The 27,851-nt window shown below is 54.5% G+C and overlaps 1 protein-coding gene across 3 annotated transcripts in view; it reads left to right on the top strand.

Annotated features, from left to right (window-relative positions):
- The window catches only part of RASA3 (RAS p21 protein activator 3), an 80,574-nt gene that overhangs the window by 25,172 nt on the left and 27,551 nt on the right, over positions 1-27,851 (top strand). For 2 of the 3 annotated variants that reach the window (XM_027558068.1, XM_027558067.1), the window contains exons 2-4: positions 5,985-6,102; positions 14,529-14,632; positions 25,118-25,212. In XM_027558068.1, the coding sequence (XP_027413869.1) occupies positions 5,985-6,102; positions 14,529-14,632; positions 25,118-25,212 (317 nt within the window). The remainder of the gene's footprint in view (positions 1-5,984; positions 6,103-14,528; positions 14,633-25,117; positions 25,213-27,851) is intronic. The other variant, XM_027558069.1, reaches the window with a different exon arrangement.

The following is a 27,851-nucleotide window of genomic DNA, read 5'->3' as shown; positions in this document are numbered from 1 at the left end:
TGGCTGGTGACCATCATGGTGGAGACGTGGCCCGGCACAACTGACCTTCTGAGTTTGTAAAAGGCGTGAGAGTTCTGAATTACCAGTGTTGAACAGCGTCAGGTGATTCAGAATTGAAAAGTCACCGCCTGGGGACAGCCGACCCGAGGGTCCCCCACTGCCGTCCCCCAGTGCCCTCCCCAGCTGCCAGTGGTCCTGCCGGAGCCCCAGTGTCCCCGTCGCACGGTCGTCCCATGTCATCATTCTCGAGTCGGAGGGCCTTTGCGTCAGAGTCAGATGCACCAGGGGCGCAGGGCAGGGTCTCCTCACCCGAGGGGACGCCCAGGACCTCCTGGGGGCTCCGTAGCTGCGTGCATCGCACCTGTGGGTCGTCACCACGGGTGGGGTGGGGAGGTGCCGCTTGGCCCGAGCACCTGAGAATCTGAGCGCTGCGCCATCACCTCTCAGGACGTCGGGGCAGGGATACGGGCTGGACGTGCAGCTGGGAGGGAGCTCTGGTGGGCAGCTGGTGGGCAGGCTGCCCTGTGGGCACTTGAGGCCTCTGTCACCGTGTGGGGTGCTGGAAAGTCAGGCTGGCCAGGGCTTCCTGGGTCACCTGCATGGTAGTGGGGCCTGGCCTGTGGCTCCGCACACAGAGCACCGGTGTCCAGCGGCCAGGGTGGAGGCTCGTGGCTGTGAGCTCCCCCAGGAAGCCCTGCAGTTGCCCCTGGTCACTCAGAGCCCTGAGGCCAGCCCAGACCAGAGGGAGGGACGTGGGAGTCCCCCCAGGAGGGGCAGTACAGGAGCTCTGACGCCCCGTGCTGTATGTTTGGGGAGAGGCTGCCACGTGGTCAGTGCCCAGCAGACCATGTCGTCGCAGGCTTGCTCCTTGACTCGATGGAACGCAGGTTTCAGGAGTGCCTCATCGACTGCCCAGCACTGCTGGATGCAGAGAGGAAGCGGGAGCAGGCGGACTGTGGGTCACGGTGAGGGGGGGTGACCGGACGCTCTGGGTTCCCTCTGCCTTGCAGCCCCAGTCTGAGGGGTGACCCTGTGGTGTCCATGTGGGGAGCAGGGCCCCGTCGGTCTCTTCCCAGGGCTCCTGGCTGCCTGGGGGGCTCGGCCCATCAGCGGGCCCTCCCATGCTGCATGCTCGGCACAGGTCATCAGAGAAGAGCCCCGGAGAGTGTTTCTGCATCTTCTGTAACAGTTTCTCGGAAGACATGCCTGACTGTCTTTTCATAGTGTTTTCTTCTGGAGAGCTAGTGCGTTTCACTTTTAGGTAAATCACGAGAATTGTGTGTTCTGCCATTTCCACGTGTTCATTAGCTCCTGGGACTCAGCACCTGGGTGTGTCACTGAGCCACTCACGGTGGGCGGAAGGTCCGGCTCTCCTCTCTCCTACTGTATGTTAGACTTTGATTGCCTTCTGGCAGACTTATTTTATTCTTGTCTTTCATGTTGTCACCTGTTCTTTTTGGAAATTGGGGGAGACCTGAGATGCGCATTTGCGAGTCTTCCTGTGTCCTGGGTATCCCCCCCACCGCAGTACCTGGAGCGGACCTCGGCTGCTCTGGGTCAGGCAGCTCAGCCCAGAGCCCTCCTGGCTTGTAAACCAGCCTGCAGTAGAGGAGGCTGCCTGTAACTTGATTCTGAAGTCTAGCCTCGTCTGATTGTGGGGATGTTCTTTCTTTTAATGTGTGTGCTCGGTCGCTCAGTTGTCCGACTCTTGGCGACACCATGGACTGTGGCCCACCAGGCTCCTCTGTCCATGGAATATCCCAGGCAGGAATACTGGAGTGGGGGCCACTTCCTCCTCCAGGGAATCTTCCCCACCCAGGGACCAAGCTGCGTCAGTTCTGTGTCTCTGCTGCGTTGACAGGCGGGGTCTTTTTACCCCTGAGCCATCTGAGAAGCTGTTCTATTTAATATCAAGTGTTAAAAGAAAATAGCAAGGCAGTCAAAAACAGTCAAGGAAAGAGAATGTTTTCATCATGAAACTGATCTCCGGTGGGGAATGGGCTTTTACATACTTACAAGGAGCTACGCTGGCCACCAGACTCCGTAGCCCTGTAGGCACTTGGAGAGAGCAGACGGGAGCCCGGGGGCTGTGGCTCCCTCACCAGGTCCTGCCCCTGTGCGCGGGGAGGGCTGAGAAGGGCTGTCTCTGCAGGACGAGGGTCTGGGGCTCCTGCAGCTGGTCACATGTGGTTACAGAGTTTGGCCTGTAGCTGAACTGAGGACCAGCCTACGTAGTAGGACAGAGCAAAGGTCCCGCGCTTCGTGGACACGGCAAATCTGAGGCCCCAGCTCACCGCTGGGCGTCTTCCCAGGGGCAGGTGAGGGCAGCAGCCGAGGTCAGAGCCCCTTGGAGGTGAGCCCGTGGATGTGGGGGCCGGGCCGGCTGGACCAGCGACGGCCTCTTGGGGTGCAGACCACGCTGCTGGCCCTGCAGGGCAGTGGGCTTCCTGGTCTGGGCTGAAGCTGGTGGAGCTGCAGAGACCACCCACGGCCCTTAGGAGGCCCGCCCCTCTGCTGGGTCAGGCTGGAGACCAGCCCTCTGCGGGGCTGGGTCTTTCTGGCTGTGACCGCCTGGAGTGTGCGTGGAGCGTGGCCAGCAGCGGCCAGGAACCACAGCCTGACACCTTAATAAGAGACGGGTTTGCTGCTTCAGCGCTGGTTTATCACGGGCTTTTAGGTGCCGCCTTTTATGTCTGTCAGTAAATTCAGCATTCAGAGATGATACTTGGCACAGATTTGCCGTCTGGATCAACCCACCAGCAGACAGTCACTCTGGGTGAACAGGATACGTTTTGGAGTCGTGGTTAACAGGAGGGACACATTTGATAATGTGACTTATTTGGCTCTTAGAATGAAACCAGTTTACTTTCCTTTTTCTTTGCAGGCATTTATCCATCCATTCATTTATCAAATAATCACCACCTACTGAATACCAGGCATGACTTTGCCTTCTTAGGTAAACAGCTCCACACATAAAAAAAAAAACCACATCTCTCTTCTCACTTGAGGGACGAAAAGGCCCCATAACCTGTAGTCAGGAAGAAACCGACCTCCAGCCTTTGGCATAAGTGACGCCCGTGGAAGAGACATCATCTGCTGTGGTGTGGCTGGGACCCACCCCTGCCCCCGTGGCCCTGGCGGGGCCCCCACATGCAGGGCCCGGCAGACAACGTGGCCAGATGGGGTGCCGGCCTCCTCCCCGCCCTCCTGGCCTGAGTCACTTGTTAACACTGGCTCCGGCGCCTGGCTGGTCTCTGATGCCATCGTCATAGCAACCAGGACGTTTCTGTAGCTGTGGGGGTGGGGCGGGGGGTGGGAGGCCATGTTCATCGTCTCGCAGTTTTAACTGGTTGTTCAGAGAAGGCATTTCCATCTCTTCTGTTCTTGAAGAGAAGTGTCAACTGCTGCTGCTTGTGTTTTGAGGATCTTAGGAGAATAAACAGGAAAAATCCCTGTCCTGTGTTTTCCACTAGAGGCCAGCTCCAGTAAGACTTTAAAAAAAAAGATTTAATTCTACTTTTAAGAAACAGAAGCACTTGCAGCCAAATATCTCATTTCTTGCCAAAAAAAAGAATTCCAACAGGAAGTGCAGTCACACCCTAGCAGTGTCAGCAGGGAAGTCGGAGTGGTTTCGGGGGAAGGCTTGTGAGCATCAGTCCGGGAAGCGGGCAGGAAGTCGATGGGCCCCTTCGGATGCGGCTCGTCACGGTCTGCATGCACCTGTGTGAGCACACGCGAGTGTTGGCCTCTGCCAGGAGCGCATGGAAAATCTGTCTCTAGACACTGCATGACGGGGCTGGAAGCTGCATGGAATCACGTGCCCTTCTCAGCTTGTCTGTGTTTCTATGCCCAGCTGCCGTGGAGTGGCCTGGTGTCCAGGGCCTTGCAGTATTGAGGTGTCATGGGGGTAATCGTAGGAAAACATTCATTGGTTACTTCTTTTTCTTCACCATCTGAGAGTCACTGATGATTCCCTGACGATTCCCGCAGGAAAACCCCGCAGAAGCTTTTGAGTTAGAGGAACCTGGGGTGTGTGTCCTCACGCCTCATGGTTGGGAAGCTGAGGCTCCAAGGGGAGGCCTGGGGTCCCAGGCAGGTGCGGCAGGTCCCCAGAGTGCAGCAGCTGTGTGTGTTCAGGTTGCAGCCAGGGCTGCTGGGAAGCCTCAGAACACTCGATTTATTGGCACAGAAAACATCCACTCGGTTATTGCATGGCTTCTTTAACGTGTTGCTTTGCTCCGTCCCAAGTGATTACATTAATGAAAAGCTTGAAATAGAGGCTTCGGACTCGCAAACTCGCCTCTGCCCTTCAGAGACTGCAGCAGGAAGCTGCAAACTGCGTGTTTCCCCGAGAGCAGAGTCAAGCACGTTCGTGGGGTGGAGGTGTGGCCGTTCTGGGTGCCGAGCGCCGAGGAACTTCTGCTCTGGTTTCAGTTTGGTTTCTGTTGTTGTTGTTTTTCCTTCAGCTTTTACCAGGGGCGGGGGTGTGGCCCTGGGTGGTGCTGGCAGGTGTCGCCGCGCCGGGACTGCCCCCTCCCTGCCCCTGTGTCTGGGGCCCTCAGACCCCCAGCTGGGGAACAGGAGGCCCCTGGGGGGCAGGAGCTCTTTGAGGGGGTTCCTTCCTTCTGACCTGGGAGGAGAAGCCCCCTCTGCTCTCGCTTGGTCCACAAGCAGAGGGGTCACGGTGGCCCGCAGCGAGCTCGCCCCGGCTCCTGGCAGAGGGCCCGGCAGCTGTGACTTTGCCGGCGGTCTCCAGTCAGACCCGGGGTCACAGGCGCCGTGGGCCTCCCAACGCTCAGAGGGAGGCACGGGCGCAGCTGGTCCCCTGGACGTCTCCTCGCTGGCGTTGTTGTTTGTGCGTGCGTGCCGAGGTACTTCAGTCGTTTCCGACTCTTTGTGAACCTTGGTTATTACCCCAGCTTTGACCTAATAGTATCAAATTAATCAGAATAAACAGAGAGCTGGGGATTAATAGATAAGCAAGTGTCAGCCTCGGGAAAGAAGGGGATGCTGCGTCAGGCCAGGATGTGGGTGAGCCTTGAGGACACGGCATTGAGTGACATAAGCCGGGCCCAGAAGGACAAGCATGGTGACCCCACTCCTGTGAGGCCCCTGGGGTCGCCAAGGCCACAGAGACCGAAGCTAGGAGCAGGCTGCAGGAGCGGAAATGGGGCTTGTTGTCTCATGGGAGAAGGGTTTCAGTGTTCTGAGATGAAAGGGTTCTTGAGGTCGATTGTGCAAGCGTGCTGTAGTTAACGAGGGTGCCGCTGAGCTGTATGCTTAAAGGGGAGTGAGAGGATACTTTAAATTTCTGTGTATCTTACCATAATTTAAGGTCTTCCCTGGTGGCTCAGATGGTAAAGAATCTGCCTGCAGTGCAGGAGACGCAGGTTTAATCCCTGGGTTGGGAAGATCCCCTGCAGAAGTAAATGGCTACCTACTCCAATATTCTTGCCTGGAGAATTCCATGGACAGAGGAGCCTGGTGGGCTACAGTCTATGTGGTCGCAAAGAGTCAGACACGACTGAGGGATTAACACACACCATGATTTAAACATTAAAAATATTAAAGGGGCTAATCACTGACCCAACGGACATGAGTTTGCGTAAACTCCAGGAATTGGCGATGGACAGGGAGGCCTGGCATGCCGCAGTCCATGGCATTGCAGAGTTGGACACGACTGAGTGACTGAACTGAACTGACTAAATGTGGGTAAAAGGAAACAATCCTTAATTTCTGGGCTGATGGATTCCTACTTTTACAGGATCCATTGTTTTAGAGGGTTATGCATGTCACCTTCTTGTAACAGTGCAAACAGTTTTTCCTTCAGCACCTTGACTGGTGGTGATGAGAAAACGTACAGAATATGCAGAAGTGAGCAGGCGCCTTGCTGTGGAATAAACCCATTATTGGGAAAGATGTCTCAGATTAACTAGGAGACTAAATAATTCCATGCTAAATGGATGATTTACATTTGCTTTTAGGTGAAGCCAAAAATCTTCCCACATACCCGGGGCCAAACAAGATGCGTGATTGTTACTGCACAGTGAACCTCGACCAGGAGGAGGTTTTCAGGACCAAAGTCGTGGAGAAATCACTCTGGTATGTCTGCTGCTGCTCTGTTTGAGGCTGATAATCTCTGACCTTCCATCTCCTTGTCTCTTGGCTCACTGGGCAGTTATGAGCTGATGGTCCCCGAATGCTCCTAGTGTCCAGGACTGGGTGGGAGGACAGAGCAGAGGCTGTCTGTCTGCTGGGAGGTGGGTAGGAACGTCCTAAGTCCAGATGAACTGGTGCAACAGGATCGTGGATTTCAGAGCATAAACATTGGGAAGCTTTTTTACCATCTTCCTTTTCCTAAGGAGGCTCAAGATGAGTGTAGAAGGCACTGCCCACAGAGGTCAGAGGCCTCGAGAACGCTTGCCGATGGAACTCGAGGTGTGGGGATCAGGCGAGAAAAGGAGAGCTCAGGCCTCGAGACAGAGGAGTTTGCAGCAAAAGAAACAGGTCAGCTTGTATAGGAATCCCCCGAGAGCCTGTTCAAGCCCGATTGGTTCCAGTTGGTTCCAGTGGGCTGTGATTCGAATTTCCCACCAGCTCCAGGCCCCCTGGCCCCGACCCCACCCTAGGAACCCCACCCTATGGACCCCACCCTAGGGACCCCACCCTAGGGTAGGAACTGTAGCATCTGTGGTCACAGCATGCTGGGGGCGGTGCCTTGCTGCCTGGCAGGTGGGTGGGGCTGGGATGTGGGTCTGGGAGAAACACAGAGCCGGGTGGGGTCTCGACCAGCACAAGCGAGGCTCTGGCTGCGGCCCCGCCCTCGGCTTAGGACTGTGGGTTGTCTGGGTCCATCCACAGAGCTATTTTGGGTTTGAGAACATTTTTAGCAGATGAATTATATCCTTGCTTATTGCTGCTTCTAAGTGGGAACAAACAGCACGTTCTGATGACTTAATGAACTTAAGTTTTAGAAACCGTTAAGATCTCCTGCCCCCGAAACATGGAGACACTTCCCTTTACCATCTGCCCTGTCTCTGCCCACACTAGCAGGGCGGCTCCCAAGGTCCTGTGTTATTTCAGTCCACACTTCGCATCCTCTGAAGTGATTTGTTGAAGCAAAACGAGAAGACTGAGGAGTTTGTCAAGACTCTAGTGTGGCTTTGGGATAACCTGCAAGGGTTATTTCTGTGAGCTCCCCAGGAGAGGAGTCCTTCTGTGTTTAAATAGTCCCTGTTAGAGGATCATAAACCTGGAGAATTAGCATCGATTCCTGTGAAACTGGGCTCCCTGCAGACCTGCTGGGTGAGGGTCTCTGGGAAGCGACTCTGTTGAGGAACCTCTGCCTCAGGTGAGGGCAAGAAGTGAAGACCATTCCTAAAAATATTTCTTATGAGTTTAGAAATAGAAACCATACTTTCTGGTTGTGGTGGCACAAGACACTGTGCTCTGGGGGCAGAGAGGGGAGACTGTGGGCTGCACATAAGCCGGGGTATAGTGGTGTTGTCAGCGGGGGGGTGGGGGGAGCGGGGCGGGCGGCCAGAACCAGGGCAGCCCTGGAGGCTGTCCCAGGGGCCGGCCCTCCAGGGGGCCCGGGTAACTCCAGAGGGGCTGGGTAACTCCAGGGGGGCCGGATAACTACGGGAGGGCCTGGGTAACTCCAGGGGGACCGGGTAGCTCCAGGGGGGGCCAGGTACCTCCAGGGGGGCTGAGTAATTCCAGGGGGGCCAGGTAACTACAGGAGGGCCTGGGTAACTCCATGGGGGCCGGGTAGCTCCAGGGGGGCCAGGTACCTCCAGGAGGGCTGGGTAACTCCAGGAGGGCCTGGGTAATTCCAGGAGGGTCAGATAGCTCAGGAGGGCCCAGAGCACACGCTCCTTCTGACCCTCACTCCCCATTCATGCTTTCCACACAGGCAGTGTTAATATGCTAACTTTTAAGGTTAATGTATTCATTAGCTCAACTAATATTTATTGAGTGCTTATCTAATATACAAGATAAGGCCAGGAGTGCTGAAAGCAGAAAGTTAAAGCTGACAGCAAATAGACAAATTTGCACAAAATAATTCCAAGAGCCTACAAAAATATGAAACAATAAGCAAATGGGACCTAGCTAAATGTAAACACTTTTGTATAGTTTTTGTTTCCTTTTTTAAGGAAACCATAAACAAGATGAAAAGACAACCTATGGAATTAGAGAAAGTATATGCAAATGACACTACTGACAAATGATTAAGGTCCAAAATATATAAATAGCTCATACAGCTTAATGTCAAAAAACCAAACAACCCAATCAGAAAATGGGCCGAAGACCTAGACATGTCTCCAAAGACATACAGAGAGCCAGCAGGCACATGAAAAGATGTTCAGCATTGCTAACTATTAGAGGAAAGCAGATCGAAACTAAACTATGCAAGACACAAGTTTTTTTTAGTTAAAAAACTGAAAACAGAACTACTGTATGATCCAGTAGTCCGAGTCCTGAGTGTACATCCAGAGAAAGCCATCGTTCAATAAGATGCACGCATGCCAGTGTTCACTGCAGCACTGTTTACAGTAGCAAGAACATGCAAAGAACCTCAAGTGTGTCAACAGATGAATAGAGAAGGTGTGTATACACACACACACGATGAAATACTACTTGGCCGTAAAAAAGAATGAAATAATGCCATTTGCAGAAACATGGATGGACCTAGAGATGGTCACACTAAGTAAAGTGAGTCAGACAGAAAATAATATCGTACAGTACTGCTGACATGTGGAATCTAAAAGAAAAGATACAAATGAACTTACTTACAAACCAGAAATAGACAGACATAGAAAACAAACTGATGGTTACCAAAGGGTATAGTGGGGGAGGGGAGAGGGGTTAACATATGCGCACCACTATATATAAAATAGATAAACAGCAAAGACCTCTTGTAAGCACAGAGAACTATATTCAATATCTTGCAATAGCCTATAATGGAAGAAAATCTGACAAAGAATGTGTGTGTGTGGGGGGGGGACCACTTTGCTGTGAACCTGAAACACGTTGTCAACCGAGTATGCTTCAGTTTAAAAACTGGTTTATAATATGACTATGTTTAGTGTTGAGGCGAAAACCTTATTCACACTGGTGGGGGCCACGCTGCTCCCTGGACCTTGACTACAGTGTGAGGGCGAGAGCAAGGAACCTGCCTGTAAAGGAAGCCAGCGAGGGGGACGGCCTCCACTTGGCGCCAAACACTCGCAAGCAGAGCTGGCTCTTGTGAGTGTGCAACCTGAATCCATACCACACTCTGTGGTCTAGAAACCACAGTCCACGCACATGTATTAATGCAGTCCAGGGTTAGTGGTTTGTAACACCCGCCGAGGCAATGATGAGCCAGTCGAAAGCAAACCCAGTCTTCTTCAATCTAGGTCTCAAGATTCTCCAGTATAGCATTCCAGGGAACTTGTGCTCAGAGGAGAAAAGGCACAGAGAACACAGGAATAAAGCATCACGTGCATTTCCCAAGATAAACAGTAGACAGCAGAATTAGACTTGCAGAGTTCACAGAATGTCAGCTAACAAAGGTTAGTGAACACAGAGTAGTGAGAGACAAGATCGTAAACAGCAGCAGGATAAGAAGTGATGAGGAGCACCTGAACCCCTGTGAAAAGTTCAAATAGAATGTCCAGAAATGAAGATCCCAAAAATTGATATGAAAAACTCAGTGAATGAGTTAAATAGCTGATTAGACATAGCCGAAGGGAAAATTGGTAAACTGAAGGTATTACATTTGAAAGATACCCAGAGACATAAAGGGATGAAAGGGGTGAGAGAGGGTTAGAGACACAGAAGGTGGAGGGGTTGCTGGACACACCCCGTGGAAATTCCTAAGGCCAGAAGCCACTGAAAGGTCACAGGAAGGAGGCGGCGTCTGGATGCCGCTCAGCCCTCGAGGGGCCACATCTGAGGGCAGCGCCCAGAGGCACAGGCCCAGACTCAGACGGTGGCTGTGAGGGAGGGGAGCACGCCCGCGAGGCCAGGAGGGCGTCGCCCCTGGGACAGGCCACTGACGCGGACGGGCTCTGGGGCTCAGCCTTGCCCCCCGAGGCGGCTGCGTGCCTTGCTGTGTCGTGGCCCTAACTCCCAAATCTCCTCCAGTAACCACCTTGGTGTTTGGTTGGTTGTTTGATAAAGTTGCTGTAGAATCAAAGAGCCCTGGTCTGGTCTTAACCCGACAGCCCGCAGGGTCTGGCGCCCCATCCAGGGGAGGTATCAGAGGGAGCTCGGCCGCCTGGGCGGGTCAGCCCACCCAGTGTGCTCTGTCCTTCCACAGCCTGACGTGCAGCTGGAGCGTGAGGAGTGGAGCGAAGACACTCACCCCTTCCCTCCTTTCCCTGGCTTCAGGCTGGGCCTGCCTGTGCGGCAGCCCCCACACCCTGGGGCTGCCGGACGCTGCCCACCCACGCCCTGGCTCACGGCTCCTGCCTTCCCTCCTGCATGTCTGGTGCAGGACCCGTGCTCACATGTCCTCGGGGACTCGCAGGGTCAGATGCCTCAGGGAGAACCAGCCTCTGTCCACCCCAGGCCACCTCCAGCAGGTGATTTGGGAATGGTTACCGTTCTCCCAAAAGCAGCATCTTCCTGATGTTGCAAGTGGACTGGTTCACATTTAACTTCTTACAGCCATACTTTTTAATCATTTAAATGACAAGTCATCACTTCTTTACCTTTGATTTAAATGTTAAGGCTCTATGAACCTGGGTCGTCAGGGTCGGGGCTGGATGGCTCCCTGCTCAGGGCCATGGTGCGCCTGCGAGGCATCCTGGCGTCCCCGGGCTGGGGCAGATGGGGCTGAAGTCTGCCCCTGGAGGAACCCATCACCTTATCCAGTAAAAGGAGCATGTTGACGCCACGGGCACACACACACAAAGTGAAACAGAGCTCTTGAGGGGCTTCCCTCATAGCTCAGTTGGTACAGAATCTGCCTGCAATGCAGGAGACCTCGGTTTGATCCCTGGGAAGCTCCCCTGGAGAAGGAAAGGCAACCCACTCCAGTATTCTGGCCTGGAGAACTCCATGAACTGTGTAGTCCCTGGGGTTGCAAAGAGTCGGCCACGACTGAGCGACTTTGACTTTCACTTCAGTGCTGGGTTGGTCTAGTCCTCTGCAGGAGTATTGCACGAAGTGGCCGCTCTTCATTTCCATTGGTCCACATAAGTGATCGTGTTGAGGGTGACACTGTCTGCTGCTCCCCGGGGCGGGTCGGAAGGGGCTCCTGCTCCAACCCTCGCCTCCCCCAGGGGCGGCTCTGTTAGGTGTCCCGTGCCTCCTGCCCCGACGCCCCCATCCCTCCAGGCCTCGGCCGCGTGACTGTTTGGCTCTGCAGCCCTGGCCCGGGCCCTGCCGAGTGCAAGGCGGGCACGTCCTGCCCCCTTGTTGGGTTGTGTCTGTCAAGCAAGGAAGGCAGGTTACAAAGTTGCGTTCATAGTAAGATGCCTTTTTGCTTAAACCTTGGGATGCTCTAAAAATTACCTGGAGTGTGAGGACCTAAAGGCCAGTGTGGCTATTATTTCTGAGCAGTGGGATCACAGTGGCGGTTTGTTCTTTTGTTTGTCGGTATTGTCCTTTTACGTAATTAGAAGTTACTTAAATAACCGCTTTCTGGACCGCAGGGAGGAGGAGCTAGCGCATCGATTGGGCTGTAATTACAGAATCTCGGTCTGCCGCTCTTGCCAAGATCTTTCCCGAATGAAAGGCTGTTCCCTAACCGGTGGGCGCGAGCTTCCGGTTTGCAGTCAGAGGGAGCGTGAGGGTCAGTGACTTGAGAGGGTCCTTCTGTTCCTTCCGAGAGATGCAAGTTGCCCGGAAAATAGAGCTTTGTGTGATGGGAGTGACTAGACCCAGAAGGGCCTCTGCAGTCTTCCGAGGGAGAAGCTGTTTGGGGTTAGGGTGTGACGGGGGAGAGGAAGTCTGTGGTTTGAGGGGAAAGACGTCATTTTCTCAGATGTTTTTAATGAAAACCAAGTTGTTGACTAGAAAACACCAACTGACATTATGAGACTGTACAAATAGTATCTTCTTTGCTTGCATTTTTCTCTCTAATTTCTCAAGTTAAAGCTTAAAATATTTTTGACATAAATGCAGGTCTCAGGTCCACACGTTCCATACCACCTGGAGTGGGTGTACCCCCACAGTCCTGGGGGCTCTGAGAGGACCCCCCCCCACAGTCCTAGGGGGCTCTGAGGGGACCCTCCCCCCACAGTCCCAGGGGCTCTGAAAGGACCCCCCCACAGTCCTGGGAGGCTCTGAGGGGACCCTCCCTTCACAGTCCTGGGGGCTCTGAGGGGGACCCCCCACAGTCCTAGGGGTTTTGAGAGGATCCCCCCACAGTTGCAGGGGCTCTGAGGGGGACCTTCCCCCCATAGTCCCAGGGGCTCTCAGGGGGACCCTCTTCCCACAGTCCTGGGGCCCTGATGGGGACCCCTCCCCCCATAGTCCTGGGGCTGTCTGGTCCAGGGCGGGCCTGCAGCTCAGAGCATCCCCCCAGCACCTGTCTCCATCCTCCCTGAGCCCCTTAGTCTCAGGATGGGGGGCTTCTCTCTGAGCTCCCAGATGCCCTGCTGACCACAGTGTCCAGGCCCTGGCCAGGCCGGGACCCTGCAGGAGAGACCATGGGTGGACCCCGTGCACCCCTCTGAGGAGTCAGTCCCTCCCTGTGGGCCTGCGGGCTGGGCAGTCTAGGGGTCGGGTTAATGGGACCCCCCTGGGTTCCCCCAGGGCTTCCCAGGCTGCTGCCCCCTCACCCCCAGGGGTCTCACCGACACCCTCCTTCCCTCAGGGCCTTTCTGAAGCTTCTGGGATCTGGTGGCTTCAGTTGCTTTAGGAAATGTGGCCTAAAAGGACAGTCTAGGTGTGACTTGTTGGTGAGAACACATGATTTCCCTGGGGAGTGTGGGGTGTGAGCCGGGTAATGAACCCCACGTGAGCAGGGGCTTCCAGGCAGGAAGACAGTCCGGGAGGGGAGAGGAGCTGCCCTGGCCACGGGCCCTGCCCACAGTCTCATGCAGATGTGAGCAGCGGCCGGAGGGATGCTGCTGACTGTCCACGTCCTTGTGTGGATGGAGCGGCTTTCTCTCCGGAAGCCGGCCCGTCCTGCGCTCTGGCCGTGACCCCCAACTGGGGGAACCTGAGCTTCTGGAGAGGATCTGGGAGCTTCAAACAGAAGCTGTCGTAATGCACACTCGCAGGCACCAAGGGCCATGCTGCCTGGCGATTTTAAAGGAGTTTAAAACCGTTTAGAGGAAGTGCAAGAGGGACTCCAAAGAAGCTAGAAGGGGTTTCTGCTGCTTCTGGGAGCTGAGCGAGATCATGCCCGGGGCTGGCCGGGCCTCCCAGCCCTGGGGCAGCCTGCGGGTGGGGTGAGACTACCGCCCTGTAGCACTGGCCCTGTGGATGTCGTCACCTCCATTCTTGACTCTTCTCCTGTAGATGCTTGGATACAGTGTTTGGCTTAATGAATTTCACTCCAGATTTTAGGGAATGGTTTAACCAATGCGTGATTATCAGCCAGACGCTGAGCTGTTTAATCTGGCTGGTGCCCTTTTTGGAGACCTGGCCCTACCTGCCTGGCTTCCGGCTCTCGCTGCTCTGCAGGGTGGTCCTGAGCCCACTTCTGGACCCCTGGGCTCTGTGTGGGCTGCCCTGGGGTGCATCTGGGGCTCATAAGAGGCTCCCCTCTATTCCATGGCTCCCGCCCTCCCCTCCCCCAGACCTGGGAAACGGATGCCCGTGTTTGGACATAGAACAGCACAAAAGGGGAAAACCAGGTTCTTTTTCGAGGCTGGCCCTGGTAGGGGCGGGGCGGTGCCAGCCTGGCGCAGTGTTGGGGGGTGGGGGGTGGGAAATGACTCTGCTGGCAGAGGGAGGTGGTTGCGCATCTGGGCTCAGGGAAAGGGGAATCTGCTTTTGAACTTCTCCCTATAATTAGCAAGGAAGGCAGTCTGGCTGACCTCAGGGCTGCCGGTATTAAACCCTCGTCATACAGTGGTAGTTCAGGCCAACTGTCCCTGGGCTGCACGTTCCCTCTATCTGGAGAAGCCTGCAACCGTGCCTCTATGACCCGCGTGCAGAGATGCCCGGGCAAAGGTGCCAAGCAGGGGGCTCGGGCTGCGTGGCCTCTGGGCCCCAGAAAGGAGAGACAGTCTGACAGGCACATGAGGGTGCCAACCAGGGGGCTCGGGCTGCGTGGCCTCTGGGGCCCAGAGAGGAGAGACAGTCTGACAGGCACGTGAGGAGGTCTCACCCTGCTCCCCACCGTCCACAGCTTCCTGTATTTTGGAAAAATGCTCCCAACTCTGTCCCCACGAAGAGACACTGTGGGCTTCCCCTTGACCAAGAGGGAGTGGCCTGGGTCCATGATGGCCCAACCCTGTGCTCACCCCTCCTCCTGCTCCCCCGAGGATGACACCCCAGGACTGACGACACCCCGGCCCCGGTACCCCAGGACTGGGGGCATGGCTCACAGAGTCTAACCCTGTCCCTCTGTCTCTGTCTAGCCCTTTCTATGGAGAGGACTTCTACTGCGAGATTCCGCGGAGTTTCCGTCACCTGTCCTTTTACATTTTTGATCGAGATGTTTTCCGGAGGGATTCCATCATAGGTAGGTCCCTACCAACCAACCAGGTGTATTCTTCATTTTCTCTGCCTCTTCTGAATGGGGACTTGTTCTGGAGGAACTGGGACATCTGCTGGACACCCCATCTAAGCCAGTGAACTGCACCAGCATCTCGCCTGCCCTTGCTGGCTGTCCCAGGCTGGCCATCAGCGGGTGCAGGGCAATGCCCCATGAGCTCACGGAAACACATCGGAGCCGTCCATCAGGGCTAGAGTGGGGTCCCTGGCCCTGCCCCCAAATGACTCCCAAGGGCTCCTCCAACCACCCCAGCCCCTGCCTATCCCTAACACCCAGTACCCACCTATGGGGGGGCTGTTCTCAAGGTGTTGGGGTGCTCACAGAGGGGTTGAGGTACTCTCAGACTTGTTGGGATGCTCTCATGGGTGTTGGGGTACTCTCAGAGGTGTTAAGGTGCTCTCAGGGGTGTTGGGGTCCTGCAAAGGATGTTGGAGTGCTCTCAGGGGTGTTGGGGTCCTGCAAAGGATGTTGGAGTGCTCTCAGAGGTGTTGGGGTGCTTTCAGGGGTGTTGAGGTGCTCTCCAGCGCGTTGAGGTGCTCTCCGGGGTGTTGGGATGTTCTCAGATATGTTCAGCGGCTCTCAAAGGTCTTGAGGTGCTCTCAGGGGTGTGGGGTGCTCTTGGGGGTGTCGGGGTGCTCTCTGGCGCGTTGAGGTGCTCTCCAGGGTGTTGGGGTGCTCTCAGATATGTTCAGCGGCTCTCAGAGGTGTTGAGGTACTCTCAGGGGTGTGGGGTGCTCTCAGGGGTGTTGGGGTGCTCTCCGGCACGTTGAGGTGCTCTCCGGGGTGTTGGGGTGCTCTCAGATATGTTCAGCGGCTCTCAGAGGTGTTGAGGTGCTCTCAGGGGTGTGGGGTGCTCTCAGGGGTGTTGGGGTGCTCTCAGAGGTGTTGGGATGCTCTCTGGCATGTTGAGGTGCTCTCCGGGGTGTTGGGGTGCTCTCAGATATGTTCAGCGGCTCTCAGAGGTGTTGAGGTGCTCTCAGGGGTGTGGGGTGCTCTCAGGGGTGTTGGGTGCTCTCAGAGATGTTGGGGTGCTCTCAGGGGGTATTGGGGTGCTCTCAGGGTGTTGAGGTGCTCTCAGAGTTGTTGGGATGCTCTCAGGAGTGTTGGCATGCTCTCAGGGGTGTTGGGGTGCTCTCAGGGGTGTTGGGGTGATCTCAGGGGTGTTGAGGTGCTCTCAGGGGTGTTGGGTGCTTTCAGGGGTGTTGAGGTGCTTTCAGGGGTGTTGGGGTGCTCTCAGGGTGTTGAGGTGCTCTCAGAGTTGTTGGGGTGCTCTCAGGAGTGTTGGCATGCTCTCAGGGGTGTTGGGGTGCTCTCAGGGGTGTTGAGGTGCTCTCAGGGGTGGTGGGTGCTTTCAGGGGTGTTGAGGTGCTTTCAGGGGTGTTGGGGTGCTCTCAGGGTGTTGAGGTACTCTCAGGGGTGTTGGGTGCTCTCAGAGATGTTAGGGTGCTCTCCAGGGGTTGCGGTACTCTCAGGGGTGTTGAGGTGCTCTCAGGGGTGTTTGGGTGCTCTCGGGGGTGTTGGGGTGCTCTCAGGGGTGTTGGGGTGTTCTCAGGGGTGTTGAGGTGCTCTCAGAGGTGTTGGGTGCTCTCAGAGATGTTAGGGTGCTCTCCAGGGGTTGGGGTACTCTCAGGGGTGTTGAGGTGCTCTCAGGGGTGTTTGGGTGCTCTCAGAGGTGTTGGGGTGCTCTCAGGGGTGTTGGGGTGTTCTCAGAGGTGTTGGGTGCTCTCAGGGATGTTGAGGACTCTCAGAGGTGTTCAGGGGCTCTTGGAGGTGTCAGGGTCCCAGATGCACCAGCATCCTGGAGAGAGCGAGGCCCACCTTAAATGGGGAGCAGCCCAGAGCTGCCCGTTTGGTGGGTGCGCCTTTGTCCCAGGAAAGCCCCATCAGTTCCCTTGGCCCCAGAATTAGACCCGAGCCCCCACAACACGGGCTCAGCTGTAGCCTCAGGATCCAGCTGATCGTTGGTGGCCTGGCTGCTCCTAGCGGGCTCAATCTCAGTGCTTGCTCTGGGGCAGAGCAGTTGACTCTGACAGCCCCTGACCCTTCAGTCTCCTGCCCGCCCCTGGGGCGCCCAGCTAGCTCCACTCACCACCCACATATGACTGGTCAAGGGTGTTTGTGTCCAGACTAGTGGCCCTCAGAAAAAGTCTGAAGGCAGTGCTGGCGCTGCGGTCCTTTAAGGAAGCATCTAGCAGAGTTCCCAGCACATGGATCAGAGCTTCTCACACTTGTCAAGATGCAGATGCTGGTTACTGGGTCTGGCCAACAAGTCGCATTCTTGGAAACTGCTGAGTTTTAAGTAGAGGTCACCAGGGTTTGTTTGACAAGTGCATGGCCTGGATCACACAGGAACTCAGGCAATTCATAACTTGACTTGTTTAAGATGGAGCTGTGGTTGGGCTGCCAGCAGGACCTTTAACTCTTGATCCGGAAGGTTTTCCATGTGGGGTAGACAGGGGGCACTTTCATGCCGCTCACCCCGTGTGCATGGCTACCTTTGCCCTAAGGATGGTGCTCGAACAAACTCTTAGCAGCTGTCAAGCCCTGGTAGTTCCTCCTCGAGGCCAGACATGGGCTCCGGCCTCTACTAAGAGGTGCCTTCGCCTGGTGCCTCCTGGCCTGGAGCCCCCTCAGGCCCTTCCCTGGTGCCCGCGTGGCTACCACTGTTGGCCAAGACCCTGGTCAGCAAGGGGCTGCCCCTCGGTGCATGCTACATCCACCGTCACTGTGGGAGCGGCTCTTTTGTGTCCACCGGACCGCACTTCCCGTGGCCTTGGGCTCCCTGCGCGGTGCTGGGGTGTCTCTGTCCAGCTGCTGCTGGACACACCAGGGTTTGTTCAAGGAGGAAAGGGAACAGAGTGATGGGTTTGGAATGTGACGTGTTACCTGATGGAGCAAAATGCGAGGCTGGATGATGAAGCACAAGCTGGAATCAAGTTTACTGGGAGAAGCATCAATAACCTCAGGTATGCAGATAACACCACCCTTATTCCAGAAAGCAAAGAGGAACCAGAGTGCCTCTTAATGAAAGTGAAAGAGGAGAGTGAAAAAGCTGGCTTAAAATTCAGCAAATTCAAAAACCGAAGATCACGGCATTGCGTTCCATCACTTCATGGCAAATAGACGGGCAGACTTTGACAGTGTCAGACTTTATTTCTGGCTCCAAAGTCACTGCAGATGGTGATGCAGCCATGAAATTAAAAGACACTTGCTCCTTGGAAGGAAAGCTGTAACCAATCTAGACAGCATATTAAAAAGCAGAGACATTACTTTGCCAACAAAGTTCCATCTAGTCAAAGCTACGGATTTTCCTGTAGTCATGTATGGGTGTGAGAGTTGGACCATAAAGAAGGTTGAGCACCAGAGAATTGATGCTTTTGAACTGTGGTGTTGGAGAAGACTCTTGAGCATCCCTTGGACTGCAAGGAGATCCAACCCGTCCATCCTAAAGGAAATCAGTCCAGAATATTCATTGGAAGGACTGATGCTGAAGCGGAAACTCCAATACTTTAGTCACCTGATGTGAAGAACTGACTCATTGGGAAAGACGCTGATGCTGGGAAAGATTGAAGGCAGGAGGAGAAGGGGACGACAGAGGACGAGACGGTTGGATGGCATCACCAACTCGATGGACATGAACTTGAGCAAGCTCCGGGAGATGGTGAAGGACAGGGAAGCCTGGCGTGCTGTAGTCCATGTGGTCGCAAAGAGCTGGACATGACTGAGCGAGTTGAACAACAAAAATGTTTATTAATCATTCTGTTTAAGGCACCTGCTATTTTTAAAGATAACTAGCAAAATCATGGTTTAGCAATTCCTGGTGGCTTTAAAATTGGGATGTGTCAGGGTGCAACCAGATTTAGAGTTTTCAAAATCGTTCTCACAGCCATAAAAATAAGAGGCTGTCTGATCTCCAGGGGTAATTTAAAGTTATGACTAGCAATTATGTTGTTACCAGGATGAGAAACCACATTCTAGGGTACAAATTTGTGTCACAGAAACGAGCACTGTGTCACCGGCTTCTCACGTCTGCCTGTGATCTGATGGCACGGCCCCCGGTTCTGCCTGTGCAGCCCCCGTGTGGGCCCCCCCGCAGGCCGGGTCCCGGGTGCCCCAGGGCGGGTGCGGAGATGCTTGTGTGAGTGGTGGAGGTCATGCCGGGTCAGGGCCACCGGCTCTCGGAGGGTGGCTGGTGGGGCCCCTCCCACCATCTCCCACCTTTGTCGTGGGGAGGGCGTCCTGCAGCTTCTCTGTGAAAGGCGGGTGTTTGCTGTGAGACCCTGTTCCCCTGGTCCGTAGGCCAGTTTCCTGAGCTGTAGTCTGTGCACTCTGCCTGTCGCAGGGCAGTCTGCTTTTGCCCACTCATCACCAGATGGGGGTGGGGTTGTGTCCAGGTTTTTGTGACTGTGAACAAAGCCGCCCTAAATTTTCTTGTCTAGGTCTTTGTGTTGACAAATGGTTTTATTTCTCTTAGAAAATACCTAGGAGTGAGCTTGCTGGGGCATTCTGTAGGCTTTAGAAGACAGCAGAATTTGCCATCCCGAATAGGCCACTTTGGCATAAGGAATTGTTTGAGCTGAAGGCAGTTGAGAAGAAGCAGACACATGGAAATCTCTCTGCCCTGCAACCTGGGACAACTCTAGACCCCGATCAGCCTGGAGGCGACCCCCGAGGAGCCCACGTAGCAAGCCCTCTGAACCTCTGCTGCTGCTGCTGCTAAGTCGCTTTAGTCGTGTCCGACTCTGTGCAACCCCATAGACGGCAGCCCGCCAGGCTCCGCCATCCCTGGGATTCTCCAGGCAAGAACACCGGAGTGGGCTGCCATTTCCATCTCCAATGCATGAAAGTGAAAGGTGAAAGTGAAGTCGCTCAGTCGTGTCCCACCCTCAACGACCCCATGGACTGCAGCCTACCAGGCTCCTCCGTCCATGGGATTTTCCAGGCGAGAGTACTGGAGTGGGCGCCGTTGTCGTCTCCGTCCCCCTGAAGCTCGGACTCCCTGAAGCTCCTCCTCTGTGTCATCACTCCTCTGAAAACCCCTGACTGTTGGCTTTAGGTGGAGATGCTCCGAGTTGCTGCCGCCTCCTGGAGTTACTCATCGCCAGGCTTCCCCTCATGTATCTGAGATACATGTCAATAAACCTGTCTGTTTTTCCCTCGTTAATTTTTCTTTCATTACAGAGGCCAGAGAACCTGAACGAGAAGGAGAAAGATTTCCATCCCGTCAGTATTTGCCCGTTAGAGACTGACACTGCTTTCCTCATGCGCCGTTTTGAATTCTCTCCAGCATGCGTGTCTTTTATTTTCAGTTCGTTTTTCCCATCCTAATATGTGTGTCGTGTCTTACTGTAGTTTTCCTGCTTTTTCATAATGGAGAGTTATTTGGCATCCTTCCATGTGCTTTTTACCGTCTTCTCTCTCCTTTGGTAAATTGTTCAGGTCTTTGCCCTTTTAGTTGGGCTTTCTTGTTGAGACTTTCAGTTTTTAAACTGTGTTCTGGATACAAGCCCTTTATCAGATGTGCACTTGCAGATATTTCCTTCTAACTTCTGACTTGTCTTCTTATTTTCTTACTAGTGTCTTCTGAAGAGCAAAAGTTTTTAATTTTTATAAACTCCAGTTTATAAAAACTTTTTCATAGTTTGTATTTTTGGTGTCATATCTAAGAATTCTTTTCCTATTCCAGGGTTGCGAAGATCTTCTGTTTTTTTCTTCTAGAAAGTTTTTGGTTTTAGTTCTTATATTTAGATCTATTTCAAGTATATTTCGCATGTAGCAAGATTTGTTTTTCTCCTTATAGATGTCCAGTTGAATTTCCTTAGCATCTTTTGAGAATCGATTGGCTTTACACGCCTGGGTCCAGCTGTGGGTTCTCTGTGTTCTGTTCCCCTGGTGTGCACTCCTTTCCTCACACCAGCATCACACTGCCTCAAATCCTGCGTCTTCACAACAAGTCTTAAACCGGTCCTGTGAGCTCATCAGCTCTGTATTCTGTTCCCCTGGTGTGCACTCCTTTCCTCACACCAACATCACACTGCCTCAAATCCTGCGTCTTCACAACAAGGCTTAAACCGGTCCTGCGAGCTCATCAGCTCTGTCCTTTTCCAAACTTGTTTTGCTATTTTAGGTCCTTTGAATTGTCATTTACATTTGTGATCCACTTCTCAATTTCTAAAATAATTGAGATTACATTGATCTGTAGATTAATTTGGGGAGAATTAACACTGTAAGAAAATTGAGTCGCAGACCCTCCAGCATGGCATGTCTCTCTACGTCCTTGGGTCTTTAATTTCTTTCATTAAGGTTTTGTGATGTGTTTTCAGCATACACATCTTGCATGCACACACGCTTATGTGTGGGGAGTGTGTGTGTGTGTGTGTGTGTGTGTGTGTGTGTGTGTGTATTTATATACATATGCCCCTGTGTTCATGTTTTTGGTGCTGTAGACAAAGATTTCTCTGTAGTTCACCAAAAGCTCAGCCGTAAAACCACCATTTTATGGGTGTGTTAGCGTCTTTGCAATTTCAGTTCCCACTGTCATTGCTTCTGTTCACAAATAGACTTGATTTTTACGTACTGACTTTGTATTCTGTGGTTTTGCTAAACACAGCTACTCTACTAGCTTTTCCTGTAGATTCTGTAAGCAAAGCCTTCTTTCTTCCCTTCAAGTCTGCAGGCCCTTGTTCCTCTCTCTGCCTCCGTGCACCTGCTGGACGCCAGGGGAACAGGAGTGCCGAGAGTGTCTGCCCCGCCTGTCTTGGGGAAGCATCCAGCTGTCCCTCCTTAGTTGCTGTCCTGAAGGTGTCACCCTTGGCTGCCTACCTTCCTGCGCCCTCTGTACCGTCCCTGTCCCCCCGTCACATCCCCCTTCTTGAACTGCCCGACATGCTTCTCTCTTCTGAATAGACCCCAGCAGGTATAGTGCCATCAGGAAATAACACTCGGGGGTTTTAGTGGTGGAAAGGCCGTTGCGCCTTTCCTCCTAAGTGGGTCCTGAGTCTGTTCTCCTGAGTGGATGAGGCCCAGGGGATACAGTGACCTGATGTCACCTAGATCAATCAGCGAATCTATGGATTATGACACGTTGGGCACATTTAAGTGGTTTGCAGGTCAGTGCTCCCCAGGACAGCCTGTGGAAGCACTGCCTCTGACATGTAAAGAGTGCACGTCCATATGTTCTTGACGTGGTCAGCTTCTAGAAGGACAGGCTGGCAGCTGGTGACAGAGGTGACCCCAAGGTGGAACCTGTGTAGCAGGGGAGAGACAAGCTTATTCTTGGCTGTATTTTATATCCTTTTGGATGTTTCAGATTTTATTCTGTGTTTCTGTATTACCCACTTAAATCTGAATTAAGCACTTCCAAAAATAAAGAGTAGTACTGATGTGTAAGTCGTAGAAGTCATTTGAGTATTAAATATGTGACTGCTCCCTACTCCAGTAAAAAAAAAAAAACCCAGGAAAACACTGTGGTTACTTAAAATCTCAAACTTCAAATGTAGCCCTCCTACCCAGCTGAACTAATTATGGAGTCTGAACATTTCTTTATCCTTTTTCAATGAAATGTGTTGCCCAATTCAGTTCCAAGAAATGTTTGTTTCTTGTGGCTTTATGCACGCAAGACTCAAAGTCATATTCCCATTGGGGAGAAGGGTAGAGTTTTGTAGGAGCCCAGCAGAGAAGCAGCAGTCTTCTCCTGGGGCCTCTGCCTCCTGACAGGTGTCAGAGGTGGGGGAGCCCACGTCAGGCCCTGGCGAGATGCCCCCCAAAACAAGGCGAGGTGGTAGGGGAGGAGCCTGGGGCAGGTCGCTGATGCTGATTGAGGAAGGCCCTCCTGGCTGTGACTTGCGTCCTCTGCTGTCCTGTGGCCTGCACTCTGCGGCAGCCTCTGCTGTTGTGTGCCTTGTGCCCTCTGCCTCCTCGCTGGCATGGGCTCCTCATCCGACTCTGAGTGCCGTGGCCTCAGTGCCCTGTGAGCCCTGTGGTGGGCAGGATTCGGCTCTGCATGGCCAGAGCTGAGCCAGCGAGGTCGACGTGAGCAGGGATTGGTGCTGACCCTTGGAGCCAGGTGTGCTGCGTCCACTGTGCACGTGGACAGAGGCCTGGCCTCGAGCCGCCGCGTGTGACGGTGGGAGGTGAGCGGAGGCCTGTGGTGGACGTGCTGACGTGCTGCGGGGACAGCGGGCAGGGGAACAGGCAGGGGATGGCGCCGCAGCCCCCGGCTCTCGGGATGGCATGTCCCTGTTTCATTTCTAACTTCCTGGCTGTGCCCGACAGGTGCATCTGTCGATGTCTGGAGTCCAGAGTGTGAAAACTGCAGGGCAGAGACCTTGTCTCACCTACCTGGGTACTCTGACTGCCCTTGCAAAACTAGACAGAAGACAGACTAACACGAAGAAACAAGCATTTTCAATTCCTCTTAAAGCGCATGTGGCAGGGAGACACCTCAGCGATGAGGAGGAGCTGGTGACGTGGGCCAGCAGCATAGCTTAGGGAAGGGACGGTGGGTTTTGCAGAAGGGTCAAGACGAAGGAGGGGCTGCGGAGAGTGCGGGACCCTCTGACGCCTCCTCGCTGCTCTGGCTCCACCACCTGTATTGTGGGTGCATGTCCTGAGCCCCCAAGCCCAGCAGCAGGGCGTCCTTCTCCTCAAACCTCCCCCTTCCTGGCGGATGGGACCGGGCCCCAGCGAGGCCACCGGCAGCTCCCAGGGGAGCCAGAGAGGAGGGCGCATCGTTGGGGAGCCTGGTGGGATGGCGTCTGGGAGAAGCATGAGGCAGAAAGATAGGAAGGCAAGGCGCCTGACGAGGCAGGAGGCCCGGAGCCTCGCAGGACAGGCTGCCTTTTCAGTGACCGGGCCGCATCAGCGACCTGCCGCCTGTCCCCCCAGACAGCTGCTGGATGAAGCAAGGGGACAGAAGCTTTGGGGACCCGTGAGGCAGGCCTCCCCGTGAGGCTGCCAGTGCTCCTGTCTCGTGGGAACTGGAACGTATCTTTGCGGAAGCCCGAGATGGAGCCCTCCTCCTTGGAGAGGAGGACTGTGTGTCCTGGGTGAGGGCAGGGCCGGCCCTCCAGCTCTGGGCTCAACAGTGTCGTCTTTGGTGACGAGACTGTGGTCCTGAGTTAGGCTGTGTGTCCTGAGCTCCAAAAGGAAGCAACTGAATTTTAAAAATGTTTAATTTTATGTTGTCCTTTATTGTTCCTATTTCCATATGTGATTTACCGTGTATTTGGGACATGTGTGTACATGTGGATCATGTGCACACACACGTGTACAGGGTGCTCACATGGCCAGGCTCCCCCTCCCCTCCTCTGGTGGACAGTGTGGTCCCCGTGCTCAAGGCCACGGAGTGTGGGGAGGAGGGCAGCCTGGTGCCCTCTGTCACTACAAGCTGTGGGCACGCATCTGCTAACTGCCCATGCGCTTTCCTGGAAAGAAAAGGGTGAATTAACGACGCGTGATGGTTGTAGATATATATTAAACACTACGATTCTGTACCAGGTAATATACATCACACGCGTGTATTTATGTGTATGTTTTCGCTGACGTTCTGACTCCTCAGTACCAAGCCTGTGTCAGGAACGTAAAGCTGTTGAGAGTGGGCATCCTCAAACTTTGGGACCCTAGGAGTTCCCTGCAGACTTTGTGGAAATGCAGATTCCAGGAGGAACTCCTCTGTAGATCCCTCCACCCCGGAGGCTGCTTTCTCATCTGGAACAAGCCCGGGAACTTGCATTAGGAAGCCCGGCAGCTGTTTGGATGCAGAGGGCCCGTGATCACACGTCGAGAGACACTGACTCGTAGACCCAGGCAGGTGATAACCGGCTCATTCCGCAGGCCTGACAGGAACACGTGTGCACGCATGCTACATAAGCTAAACACACACGTTCACACAGTGTGAACCGACTGTGCGTGCTCCCATGAGCTAGGTGTGCACACGCGTGAGTTCTAAGCGGCAGCTCATACAAGCACACACACACACTAGATGTGCACACATGTGAGTTCCCAGCCATGGCTCATGCAAGCGCACACACTTCCAGGGTATCTGCGGCAAAGTCCTCAGCAGACACCACCCACCACGTGTCACAGCATGGATGCTGGGGCAGGAGGGGCTGTGACATGGCTGCCTTGGGTTCCTGTCCCCTCACTGCATCCCACACCCCGCTCCGGGCCCGGGCAGCACCCCTGGCAGAGCCGCCCCCCGGATCTGTAAGATTTCCACCAGCTGCCCCTGAGCCACAGTCTGGGTGACATGGGAGGAGGAGCCCGCCCAGGCCCAGGCTGTGTTCGGGTGGACGTGGCACTTCCGAGACAGAAGTGGCCTCTGTGCCCTTACCACATCGTCCGTCTCCCGTCTGAGATGACTGACACTGATGGTGGAGAGCCTGCCGGCCGGGCAGGTCAGGCGGGCAGATCGGCCCCTCGTGACTGGTCTCCCCTGCACTGGTCTTCCAGGAAAGGTGGCCATCCAGAAGGAAGACCTGCAGAAGTACCACAACAGGGACACGTGGTTCCAGCTGCAGCACGTGGATGCTGACTCCGAAGTGCAGGTGAGGCTCATGGAGCCCACGGGTCCAGGTACCTCGGGGTGCAGGAGACCTGACCGTGGCTGGAGAAGCAGATGCAGGATTCTGGCCTTCAGCGGAAACAGGGGTTAGCAGACTGTGCCCTGGGTGTGTCCTCCTGGGTGGTTCCTTTTGTTTGTTCCATCGGTTGCCGTCAGACTTAGTTGTGCAGCTTAAAAATGTAAAATGCAAAAGAACGTAACAGATAATTGAATACAGAAAGAGAATAAGGTGAGAAAACCTAAGGCTGTGGGCCTCTATCTACTGGAGGCGCCCACGATGTCCTGGCTCCCTGCCCCAAGGAGGACCGAAGGGGTGATGAAGGGCCTGTGGCCTGAGCGTCCACAGGGCCCACCTGGTGCCCCAGCCATGTGTTAACTGGGAGTGCCACCTTGACCAGGCCCGGGGCTTCCCCCCAGCAGGGCCGCTGCCTGGGTCCAGGGTCCAGGAGATGCTCGTCGGGGGGCCTGCTTGCATCTTCTCTTCCCTGGTGACCCTGCCTGTGCTCCTGGTCAGCCTGTCCCCGAGCCCAGGCCATGCCTGGTTCCAGGATCAGAGCCTCTGCCAGCAGCGTGGCAGCCCGGGGCCTGCACTGAGCTCAGCAGAGCGTGGCCCTGGTGCTTTGGGCCTCGGCTTCCTCCCCATCACGTGGGATTTTATAAGCAGCAGGATCACGGACCGAATCCTCTGGGGGGCCCTTGAGCCCTTCCCGGGGGTCAAACAGCAGGGGCACGGACTGAATCCTCTGGGGAGCCCACGAGGCCTTCCCGGGCTCCTGGCCCAGTGTCCACATGCCTCCTCGTGGGCCCAGGGCTTCCACTGAGCTCAGAGCTGTATGCCGGGGCTCAGGATTTCTGCTGTGGACGCCTCGTGACCACTGGGGCCATGCCCAGCCTGTGACAGGGAGATGGCACGTGGGTGCGTTGAGACGCCCAGGATGTGGTGAGGGTGCTCACGCTTGGTCAATTCTGACCGAGGCCCCATGTGCTGCAGGAGGCGGAGGGGCCTGTGATCACTCAGAACGGGGGGCGCGGTCCTGACTGTGACGCCGATGCTGGAGGACGACAGCGGCCGCCGCTGCTTGGGTGGCCCGGAGGCCCCTCCGCGGGAGGCAGTCAGACACGCGTGCTACGCGTGCTTTACTCCTGTCCCCGCTGCCTCCGTCCACACTTTCCCGTCACTGCTGTTCTGAAGAGACGCCACCTGCAGCCGCGGCAAACCCACTGCTCAGTCCCCTGATGTAGACGCTGCTCTGGTGGCGAGTGTAGGTTTCCCTTGCTCTTGCCTTTTTGAAAAAGCTGAGCTTTTAGTTCTGAAGTTGTTATCGAGTCGTAGGAAGTCGCAGGAGAGGCTGCCCAGGGCGTGCTGCTTAGCCTGTTTACGCTCAGACGCGCCGGGTCTGGGTCCTGTCCCTCCCCGGACCCCGCCCGGTGACAGCCGCGCACCTGGGCAGGGCCCCCGACACCACACAGGTCCCCCCAGTCCAGGTGCGCCTGCGTGCGCCCTCGTGGGCTGCCGTGAGCACGCGTGGCCCCCTCGTGGCTCTCAGCCACACCGTCGGAACCACAGCTGCTTTCCTGGAGCCAGCAGCAATGCCTCACTTTCATTTCTGGTTTTAGTAACTTGTGTCCTCTTTCTCTTTTTTAGCATGGTTAGAAGTTTACCAATTTTACTGGTTTTTTTTTTTAATAGCTTTGGTTTATGTATGTTCTCTATTGATTTCCTGTTTTTGGTTTCATTGATTTCTGCTTTGATTCAAGTTGTTTTCTTCTGGCACTTTAGATTTAATTTCTCTCTTTCTAGTTTCCTAAGGTGGAAGCTTAGATTACTGATTTTTAGACCTTCCATCTTTTCCAATATCTGGATTCACTGCTTTGAATTTCCCTCTGAATGCTGCTTTGGCTGCGTCTCATAAATCTTGATGCTTTATTTCACGTCAACTTATGAAAAGAAACAAATTCAAAGTTTTTTTCCCCTGAAACTTCTGCTTTGGCCCTCTTGTTATTTGGAAATGTGTTGTTTAATCTCCATATATTTTGTTATTTTTAGCTTTCTATCTCACTGAGTTCTAGTTCAGTTTCCAGTGTGGTCAGAGAGTGGCTGCGGTGCTTTCTAGACTTGCTGACATGTATTTAAAGCCAGGTTGGTCTGTCCCAGTGGATGTTTCATGTGACCGGGTCTGTGATGCTATTCAGTCATTATTCCCCTCAAATAAGACTGAGAAGTCTATGAAGTCAGCATTTTCAGTGCTCTGCCCCAAGTCTCTCTTCTCTCAGACCAGTGTAATGCAAGAACCCTTGGCAAAGTCTCACTACATCTTGCCTGGGCTCACAGCTAATGAGCAAGGTTCAGCTGACCCTCCTGTGGGAGGGGGACCACCCCAGCCCTCAGCCTGGCAGGGGTTCTGGAGCCACCTCCCTGGAGAGGTCAGGGCATGGCTCCCGTTGGGGTCAGAGCAAGCGCAAGGGACATATGTGTGCAGCCAAGCAGCCAATGGCCCTTGTGTCCGTGGGAGGTTTAGGAAAGGAACTTGGAGACAATTACCCAGTGCTGCTCCGTTCTAAGGAAAGTCATTCTAGTTTAACATCACACTCACTCACAGAAGCACCCACACCATGCTCTTC

The sequence above is a fragment of the Bos indicus x Bos taurus genome, chromosome 12 (genome assembly GCF_003369695.1).
Source record: "Bos indicus x Bos taurus breed Angus x Brahman F1 hybrid chromosome 12, Bos_hybrid_MaternalHap_v2.0, whole genome shotgun sequence".
Classification (NCBI taxonomy): domain Eukaryota; kingdom Metazoa; phylum Chordata; class Mammalia; order Artiodactyla; family Bovidae; genus Bos; species Bos indicus x Bos taurus.
The sequence above is the reverse complement of the archived record's forward strand: the minus strand, read 5'-3'. Positions and strand labels throughout refer to the sequence as shown.